Genomic DNA, 10,606 nt, shown 5'->3' on the forward strand with positions numbered 1-10,606 from the left:
TATATAGTCAGGACATGGTTTCCAATGTGTTTGCTGCTGCTTTCAGTGTCCTGCTTTGGCTGTATGGGTGGGTGGAAGTTTGTTGTCAGCAGTAAAGTACCACCGCTAGCAATGTTGGCCAGAAGAGTAGAGCAGCAAGGAAGAAGATGCATGAACCCCTAGGTCCAGAGAGTAGATTGAGGTATTATTGCTTGGGAAATAGCTCTGTTTTCCACAGCAACCAAAATTGCAAACATCTTCTGTTGGGAATTCAAACACAGTAGTAGCTTTTCCCTCGCTTTTCTTCCTGGACTAGAGTGGGCAACTAATGATTGGTCTGAGATCTACATTGCAGTTCGTCTAGTGTGATTAACAGATGGAAGAGATATCGCTGGAGGTGATCCTAATAAACTACAGAATATACATCTCAAACATTAAATACCTGCAAATTCAGTCCCTGCACACCTTTTATTCTTCTGTTCAGGTTACCTCAGCGGGGGGTCGCAATACCGTCTCTACTTCTGCTCCTCTAGGCAGCAGCCGAGAAGATGATGGGGGGCGATACTACAGCACAAAAAGAGGAGCTTTTCATGAGGTCTTCAGCCTTCCAGAGAGTGAGCGCCCTCTTCCAGGTAATACTATGAACTGCAAAAGGAAGTGAAAGAATTAGATACAATATTTAACAACCATTCTTTCAACACAAAGCACATTAAACAACAGTTAAAAAACAATCCACTGGACTGATTCGAAGTTTGAAGAGGTTTCACCTCTCATCAAGGAAGCTTTTTTTAATTTAAAAGTCATAAATAGTCTTGAGGTCGAGGCTTTATACAGTAGCCCAACAAAGCCTTCTTTATGTTTAGAAAACATGCAAATTGAAACAGTTGAAAGGGTCCACCCCTTTGGAATGGGGGTGGTTTGGCTTCTTTTGTTAGCCTGCATTGCCCCATACCTGTCTATGTCTCTTAAAGTCATTACATGTAATTGTTGGCCTGGCTGAATAGGCAAGGTCTTCAGAGTCCCTTTCAGAGGAATGTTTTTTAACTTTTTTGGGATGACTGAGAATCTTCACCATCACAAAGCACATTAGTGGAGCATGTAATCATAAATATGCCTTAATAAAGTTTGTATTTGCTCCTTCGTTTCACAGTGTGTGAGAATGGCTGGCGCTGCTGCCTGATCAATAGAGACAGGAAGACACCAACAGATTACATCCGTAATGGGGTGCTTTATGTCACAGAGAAGTATGTTCCTTCCCTTCAATTCAATGTTTTTCACAGCTATGCAAAAAAATAAAGATCTGACCATCTGATCTGGACTCTTAAAAGGAATAATTAGGTTTCTGAGACAGGAGCTTAAATTGTGTCCTTTGGATTTATAGCTACCTCTGTTTCGAGAGCTCCAGCTCCAGGTCTGGGTCCACAAAAAGGAACAAAGTCATCAAACTGACTGAAATCACTGAAATTCTGAAGGTAGGTGTTTGCTGTAGGTTTGCCACAGATAACAATTGTTGCTTCTTTTACATTTGTCTAGAAGACTTGCAGACAATTATTTATGTGCAGCTTTATTAAATCTTTGATTAATGAATGTATTATGGAGTAATAATCAAATCATAAACAACTTACTTCCCCTGTAAGCTGAGGTCTTTTAATGTGTGCAAGGAAATACATTTATTGTGTGTTATTTATATATAGATTGTTATTGATATCTAAAGATTTATATAGATGTGCTTCTGCTAGATATGTAAACTTACCTCAGGTGATTTCTACTGTTTTATGTAATCGGAATACATATTTTTTCATTCCAACAGGCAACTAGAATTACAATTATTTGCTCTGAACCTCTGAAACCCAAATCTAAACATCCACAGAACCTAAATTACATAAAATATAACAAGGATATTTACAAGGTTGATAAATTAAATGTTTCCTAATTATGCCCAAGGTATTTACCACAAGTTTTACATTTTAGTTAAATATACCAATCCAGACAATACCTTTTCCGTTTATACTAAAAATAATGGCTGGCTGGATTGATGAAGAGATATACTGAGCATCCATATTTGTATATATTTGTATAATATGAAGACTGACTAGAGAACATTTCAGGTTACAGTAGAGAAATTGTTATATGTGACTGATTTTCTACTCTTTCTCACACAGTACAAGGTTTTGTCAGTGTTGCCCGGTTCAGGGATGGGTATCTCCATAGCAACACCTTCAACCCAAAAGGTAAAGAGTGCAGTTTTGGGTGTGATTTCAGTCCAAACTGAGAGTTCCAATAGTTTTGAAAACTCAAAGCATCTTTGCAAGGGTGGCTGGGTCACTGCAGGCTTTAGATAAAAAAAAATAAAAATAAAAGTAAAAACCCTTCAATAATGCACATTTAAAATGCTAAATTTGAATAATTGATGAAATTTTTACTTGTCAGTCTTTTTATGGATGAAGAGTTGTTAGAGAAACAGGATTGGAGCAGAATCCCAGCAAGTGAGTTGAACTTTTGCAATATTTGTGAATTCACAAACTTGAGAATATATATGCAGCCAGAAGCGAACAAATGCAATAACCCTTATACAGAAATTATTTCTGATTATAATGTGCGTGATGTCATCACGTCAATCAGAAGCTGAAGACTGAAGCAAAAAACACACATGGCTGTTCCGGTTTTAGCTGGAATACCATCTGTTTATTTTGGGAAAATTAGCATATAGTTGCAATTTTTGCCATTTTGGATGGAAAAGATATTTGTGCCTTTATCCTGACTGGATTTGGAAGAAGTCGATTTATCAGTCAACCCCTCTAGTTGTTAAATAAATCAAGAATGTTATAAATTGGCTTAAATCTTGACATGGGAAGCATGTGCCGTTTGATTTTCCCTATCAGCTCGAACAATTGCACTGAATGTCTCTCCCATTTGCAAACACTTTGCACAGTCTTACCAGGTTGATACCGTGTAGAATTCAATTTGAACAAGGATCAATATGGCTTATGCCTGGTTAGTATTGGAGCCGAAATAAGAGATTCTGTGCAAGTAGGCATTGAGAGAAAAAAACTCAGTTGCTGTCCCGATTCCTGAGGAGGCAAAAAGTATTTGCCTCCACTTGTATGTTGAAGTGACCCTGATCTGAGTGGGTGCCTTAAGGACATTGGATATTATGGGCAGCACAAGCTTAAGGGTGAATTCGCTTCTAGACATGACAATGGGAGCAAAAATTAGTTGTGTATTTTCATTTTGAATTAATAAAGTACTTTTGAATTACATTAAAACTGAGGTGTTTAACAAATGTCTTAAGGTGCATTCAGACCGAGCACGGTGTCTGTGCCAAGAGGGATGTATCTACATAATATCTCTTTGCAAACTGCGTGGTGAAGGGCGGGGAGGAGGCCAGCGAAAATCCTATGTGCTGAGGGCGTTCACTAATAGCTGTTTGTTTGCTTGATGAGGTGAACCAACAGAAGTCTCTTCAGGACATTCATGATGTGGGATGTCAGGGCAAAAGGTCTATAGTCATTGAGGACTGTTGGCTGAGTCTTCTTTGGTACTGGAACAAGGCAGGAGGTCTTCCACAAAACTGGAACTTCTCCTTCAGACATTGGCTGATTTATACTTCAAAACTAGGTCGTCTGCGTAGGTGTCACAGTGAACAAAAAGACGTTCCCGCCCCCTCCGCAGACACTCTGGTGCACCTCTCCCAAATTGTAGGTGACCGAAGACAGGAGGCCGACTTGTTTTGTTTTTATGACCACAGTTGCGGAAAACAACTCGTGAAGTTTAACCAGCTAGAAGATCGAGGTACGCAAGAATGCTGGGACCCTTTTTTCACCTGGATCCCCGCTTTTTTTTCGCCGTCATGCTCCTCTGTTGTAGGACAAACTTGCCCCAACTTCCTCACCGCCTCGACCTTGTGAAGAGGTGCTTAGAATCCCACAGAGCTGCTTTCCATAGGCCTTAAGGACTCTTGGGCTGACACCTTCAGGACCTTGTGACATATTGTGATTCATTCTCTCCATTGTTTGTTAAGACAGAGAGGTGAAAGGCAGAGGGAGCAGCGCCAATTTCTGATTTGGCTGACAGCAAAATCATAGAAACCGGAGAGTCAATGGCAGAAGAAGACAGGACATAGGCAAAAAAGAGGGATGCTGAGATTGTTCCTGAATTTAACGTATTGAAGAATGTCTTCAGTTCATTGAGTCATTGGAGAGGAGCTTTAAAGCTGGAGAGCTGCTTACTTTTTGGAATTTTAACACAATGTCCAAACAAAACTGGTGGCTCTATTGATATGCATATCCATGGCTTCCTGGAGAAAGTTGTGGGTAAAATATATAAGACTTTTTAACAGATTTTTCTGAAAACCAAAATGAATCTCCTCTTGTCACTCAGCTCAGCCACTGGTTTGTTTGAGTGAAATACCCTCCTTGCTGTGTTCTAAGATCGCTCCTGATCAACATCCTGATACTCTACAGTGCTTGTAAAAAAAAAAAAGAAAAAAAAAAGAAAAAACTTCTGCTTTTATAAACTTATGTTCTTCTGACAACATTACACGACCTAAATAATCATGACAAATTAAGTCCTATCCCACCATTAGAAATAAATAAAAAGGAAAGGCACTCTGATTTCTACCAGAATAGGAATAGAAGGTTTAATTTAGATGAAGCAGACACCAAAGCAAATACCTTTTGAGACTCTACCAGTGTGGATAAGTTTGAAGCGCTAACTGCATATCCGGCTACAAACACATCTGCGCTGAGAGAGACAGCATCGGTGGACTTCAGAGCTGCCGTTGTGTTTCAGAATCCATGTTTCATAAGTTATTTTTGTTCCTTTCTTGTCAGTCCACATGAAGCATTTTTTTTCCCCTTCTGTGTTCATGTTTTACACACTGCGTCTTCCACCCGTTTACCCTCTTTACTCCTGTAGCGATGTTATGGAAACCTCAATAGCAGGGTGGAGGCGGCATGGCTAGTTTGAGGACAAACAACTCAACATAACAGTTGCAGTTGTTTAATGACTTGGGTTAGTTCAAAAGCAGACTGTTTTTTGGTCTTTGTTTAGGTCCTTGCAGGAAATTCAGAGCCCAGGTTGTAGATCCAATCTTTACATAACATTGCAGAACATGGAGGTAAATAGTAACACCTCATTTGAATAGGTCACATAAAAATATAAATAAAATAAATAATAAAAAAAATAAAAATAAATAAAAGATATTATTTTTTTACTTACTTAAAGATATAGTTGAGGATGTAAGAGGTCCTCCAAATTTCCAATCATTCTGGTGATATGTTGACATAAGGCCGTCCTACGTGCTTGTCCCCATTTAAAATTTCTGGTTGTGAGTCTAACATAGTGGAAAAATTGCTAATCTTCTTTTGGAAACTAAGCTTGTATGAGCGTGCATGAGGAAAAATGGGATCCTGCAATCTCGCACATTCCCTCTTGAGAGTGGGTACAGGTTTGTGCATGTGCATTTTTGTTTTTTGTTTTTTAAGTCAAGAGGGCTTTTAAAAAATTCACAAAAATCCTCCATTTTACCTTTAAGTTAGGGTGAAAAAAATGAAGAAAATTTGGGTTTGGACACTCAGACTATTCTTCCTTCTATGAAAGCAAGCAGGAGAAGAGTTTGGAGTTCAGATATCCAATAAAGTGTTTTAAATAGTACAAATGCAAAAACTATAACAGTGTTTAAAACAGTTTCTGTTTTTGAAATGAAAAGATCTTAGATTTACATTAAAATAGAACATAACATTTTTCATTTCTTACTTTTGGGTTTTTTTGTGGTTAAAAAGGTTATCATTTTTTTAAATAAATGCAGAGGAAACTAATGAAGGTTGTCATAACACACAAGACTGAAGAAAATAAAGTTATACCAGCTAAAACAAAACTTTTGTTTTATTAAAGCAGAACCTCATCCCCTGTCTTGCTTGTTTGTTTGCAGCCAATGATCTTTGGTGCAATGATCCACAGAGACGAGGCGTTTGATGCCATCTCAACCCAGCACACAATGATGGTTGAAAGGGCTGGAACCAGAAACCCGGAGGCTTAGGTGCTTAGGTGCTATTTGAGACCGCCCCTGACATACTGCTGGGATCATGACGTGCAGTTGTGGGTCCGCTATGTGCTACGGTCAAACTAGTTTTTCAATTGTGGACACTCAGCCTACTACTGGAAGATGGCCCAAAGCAGACAAACATTTTCTGTGCCACCCTTCTCATCATAGCTCTGCATTTGTTTTGCTACAGTGCTAATCCTTAGCCAAATATTTGTGTGATTGTATAGCAGGGAAGTTTTTTTACATTTGGCTTTTTAATATCCTTCACAAGTTGACATCTTTAATGCAAGTTCTGTTTTTATTTCTTTTTTCAGTTTATTTCTATTCTTCAGCAGTTGCTCTTTTAAACACATCCTGCCCTTTTGTTTAAATTGCTGGTCTGTTTTCTTTAAAAAGTTTGGTGTCTAGTGAAAATGTAAATAATTTACACCAGGGGGAGGCAACTTTGGTCCTCAAGTGCCACTGTGCTGCAGCTTTTGTGTGCATCCCTGCTCTAACAAACCTGAAACAAAAGGCCAAATGACCTCGTTGGCTGTTGGTGGAAGATGCCTGGCCATTAGTCATTTGTTTGTTTCAGGTGTATTGGAGAAGGGACACTTGCAAAAGCTGCAGGACAGTTGAAGTCGATGACCAATATTACTTGGGCCTAGTCAGCCAGTTTGAAACATTTAAAGATTCCTTTTTGGTTTAGCCAATTTACTCAGGCATTGCAACCTGGGAGCTGATGTCTAGAGCAGGGTGTCGCCTTCCCAGTCTCCTGTCCGGTGTGCTCCAGGTCCACCTGGAGCAGACTGTATAAGACACTCGCCCAAAAATCCTGCATCCTCTGTTACCGTCCTGCTCCATGCCTTTGATAACAAGTTGCTCTTGAAGTTGGAAGATGTGGTCTGCATTTGACGAAATTTTAAAACCTTTCGCCATAAAATCAATATTTTGATTAGGATGACGAATCTGCTTACTTGTATGTTGAAGTATCAATAGTTTGCATCCAATAAACCAGTCCTCTTTTTTGGGGGGTATATAAACATTATTCTCTAAGTTGTATTTACCAATCTATCATTGCCCTATTTTACTTCGTGTTAACTCTGCAGCAGTCCCTCACACAGACCATGCATGCAGCAAGTGGAGATATACATTACCTTTTCTGTCCTTGTTCATTTATGGACACCGCCACGGATGATCTTTCCCCCTAGTTTTTAACTTCTACTCTAATGGAGATATTAGGGTGGCTTTAGGGTGGTTTATCAAGTCATCAAGGTCATAGTCATTCAAAAAAAGTAAAAAAAGCAAAACACTGGACTTTGTTTGCCAAATTTGAAGAAGTTTTGCTTCTCATCCAGGAAGCTTTTTCAGTTCAAAATGTCTGAAATAGCGTTGAGTTTCATGCTTTATTGAGTAGCCCAACAAAGCCTTGTTTTGGCTTAGAAAACATGCAAATTGAACCGGAAAAAAAAGAAAAAAAAAACAGGTCTACCATAGTATAGGAGAGTCATTAAGGTTGTTGTTGGCCTACAATACCTGATACTGGTCTATGCCTCTGAAAAGTGGGAATCGTTAGAGGCATCATTGGCATCCAGAGGACCAAGACATGTCACCTGGTCAGCATGGCCAGCAATGCCTCTAAAGACTCCCTTTTTCAGAGTAATAGACCAGTATCGAGTATTGGAGGCTAACAAAGCCCTCAACGACTCCCCATCACAAAAGGGCCGACTTGTTCTTTCGGTTCAATTTGCAAAAGCAAATTAAAGCAATTAAAGAATGGAACTCACTGCTATTTCAGACAATGTCTCCAAACTTGGAAAACAGTGTCCTTTGTTTTTTTTTTTTTTGTTTTTTTTTTTACTTTTTTGGAATTCATGTTCAATGGTATTGGCTTCTGTTGTTATGAGCAAAGTTTTTTTTTTTTTTTTTTTTTTTAGATAAAACATCCCCACTAATTTTGCTGAACGGAACAAAAGTTTTTACTTGAATGTGGTGTTGCCTCATTAAGTCATTTTTCTCAGGCTTACTGGTTCGGTGTTAAAACTTGCTGCACTTTTTTATCGTACTGTGTCTTAGACTTTGATATTGTCTTTTCAAGGTAACTCCTGCAAATATGTATTTGTCTTATGTTCAGGGTTTTATATAATATACTGATAAAAAACGAGTAAACATTTGTAATTATTTCTGTGCTTAAAATATGTTAATTTTGTACTCCAGTAAAAACGGTTATTCCTTACAGACTTTGTCCTGTTGGTTATTTGTACCCCAATTCTGCTTCTGTCTGTTATTGGTTTCCATTTAGCTCTAATATAAAATGTGCATATAATGTATTAGAAAAGTCGGCACAGTTCAGTAAGAATAAAGACGGAACCAATAAACACCTTATTTAGGAAAAGAGTCAATCTAAAAAGTAAAACGGATGTCAACCAGGCTTCTGAAATTCCTTTTATCCTTATGTGATGCTGAACCTGGTGGTGCAAGAGTTTGCTTCTTTCTTTCTAGGGTGAAAGATATGAAGACTTCTAGTTTCATCCAGGTAATCAGGTAAGGTAAAAGGTGCTTACAAGGCAATATTAAATGTAATGCCAAGTTTACAGGTTAAAGCTGCTTGGTTTACACATAGGAAATGGAGGTAAGACAGAATAAAATGAGGGGATGAATCTGTGAAGACCTTAATCCCCCAGAGCCAAGTGCTCATGCGTTAAGAACAGTGATTCCCAACCTAGTGGTCCACGAGGGTATTGCAAGGGGTACATAAACATATTTTTCTTAGATAGTAAAATAAAATAGGGCTGGGATTTGTTCTGCTTTGTTAGGACCCAATAAAAAAAAAATCAAGCTTTTATTAACCAAAAAGTATGTTTGTTTTTTTTGCTAGTTCACCTTCAGCTGGGACGCACATCAAAATCAGGCAGAGGAACAGACTGTGGATCACAGCTATAGGAGCTCATCAAAGCAGCTCAGGTGTCTTGATGAAAACAATGTAAAACTAATAAAGTCACAATGTAAAACTAATAAAGTCAGTCTGACAAATTTTTTTTCTGTATATGTTAAATGTATTTATAAGAGAGTTACTCAGAGGAGCTCCAGTTTTCTAAATACAGGTTTATTTTGATTCCATACTAATTTCCAGGCAATACTAATACTATTTTTTTTTTATTTGAGATGTAAAGAATACAATGGTAAAAATGAAATGCTCAATTTACTAGATTTAGGAAAATAGTTTTTATTTTATAATTATTTATTGTTTATTAATACTTTTGACTGAGAGGGGAACTCATGGTACAAAAAATTGCCCAAGGGGTACACATGTCAAAAAAGGTTGTGAAACGCTGGTTTAGAGCAGGAGGAGACTGAGCTTATTAAATAATCTGATTATAAGACTCTTACAGGACTTGAACTGGTCCTACTGTTCAGGTTTAACGCTAAAATAACCCGTCATATTGCAGAGTGGAAAAATACCAGACAACATGAGATGGTTCTGCATTAGATAGACTGACCAGAGATATGGATGTTACAAGAGCACTGAAAACAACAACAGACTTGAAAGAAGGAATTTCAACTCATCATTGCTCTTCAAGAGCCAAATCAGGCTCTATGCTTATGAAGGCACGAAGTCAGTTAAAGCTTCAGTGATTGGTTATAAGGTTTTCTTTCCAAAGACCGATCATCACTGTCCTACTGCATGGCAAGGAAAAATACTCACTGGTATTTTGGTCACATGCTTGAATATGCTTAATATGGCCAGTACATTTCTGCAGTGTAAGTCCAATAATCCAAGTCAACTACTGTGTAGTCTTTCCTTATGCTTTACTGTGCAGATATGTGTATATCTAAAGGAAACATATTCTGGGACGTTACAATTTTTCTCATGCTCTTTTGTTCTATGTACACTCTTTTTGTATTGTCTGCCTCCTCCCTTGGTGGGGGGTAGGATTTCCTGTGTCATCGGCTCTTCACAACCACTATTTAGCATTTTTCCTTTGGATGAACTTAACATGCAAAAGTGCACTCTCACAAATAACTACAGGTGCTTGGTTCCAGGTACTTAGAGATTCACTTCCATACAAAAAGCCCATATTCTTATCTTCAGCTACTTCAATATACATGTCAGATTAAATAATACTACTTTTACTTCAGCGATAGTATCAAGGTGTTACTTTATTGTATCTCTTATACTATATCCGTTGGTTGTGCTGTTCTTTTTACATCTCTTTGCAGGTGATGAAGCAGACTGAAGATGTTTTATCGTTATCTCCCTTTTGTCTCTAATCTTTTTTCTTTTTTTTCAGTTTTTCCTTTCCTGTTCTACTTGCATTGCAGCGTCCATACAATCTGTTACACTCCCTTCATGAATTATAATAAAGCCATTTATATGCATAAATCAAGCGGAACACTATGGCGATAGCCGTACTGCTCAACTTGTGAAAGAACAATCTCTTGGGCTCTCTTTTTGGCATCAAGACAATTATTCTTATTGCCACATCGCCAGACAGGACACTGTTGAGGTGAAAAAAAATAAATAAATAAATATATATATATATATATATATATATATATATATATATATATATATATATATATATTGTCTGTTGTATT

The 10,606-nt window shown here is 37.8% G+C and overlaps 1 protein-coding gene across 3 annotated transcripts in view; it reads left to right on the forward strand.

Moving 5' to 3' along the window:
• LOC119780458 (GRAM domain-containing protein 4-like) overlaps positions 1–8,243 on the forward strand; it is a 30,596-nt gene extending 22,353 nt beyond the window's left edge. For 2 of the 3 annotated variants that reach the window (XM_038280524.1, XM_038280525.1), the window contains exons 15-19: positions 464–611; positions 1,130–1,223; positions 1,361–1,451; positions 2,142–2,210; positions 5,912–8,243. In XM_038280524.1, the coding sequence (XP_038136452.1) occupies positions 464–611; positions 1,130–1,223; positions 1,361–1,451; positions 2,142–2,210; positions 5,912–6,019 (510 nt within the window). In that variant the 3' untranslated portion in view covers positions 6,020–8,243. Of the gene's footprint in view, positions 1–463; positions 612–1,129; positions 1,224–1,360; positions 1,452–2,141; positions 2,211–2,409; positions 5,166–5,911 lie in introns of those variants that run through there. The other variant, XM_038280526.1, reaches the window with a different exon arrangement.
• Positions 8,244–10,606: the final 2,363 nt, after the last annotated feature.

The sequence above is a fragment of the Cyprinodon tularosa genome, unplaced genomic scaffold (genome assembly GCF_016077235.1).
Source record: "Cyprinodon tularosa strain WSP-4 unplaced genomic scaffold, ASM1607723v1 ctg160, whole genome shotgun sequence".
In the NCBI taxonomy this organism is placed as follows: Eukaryota; Metazoa; Chordata; class Actinopteri; order Cyprinodontiformes; family Cyprinodontidae; genus Cyprinodon; species Cyprinodon tularosa.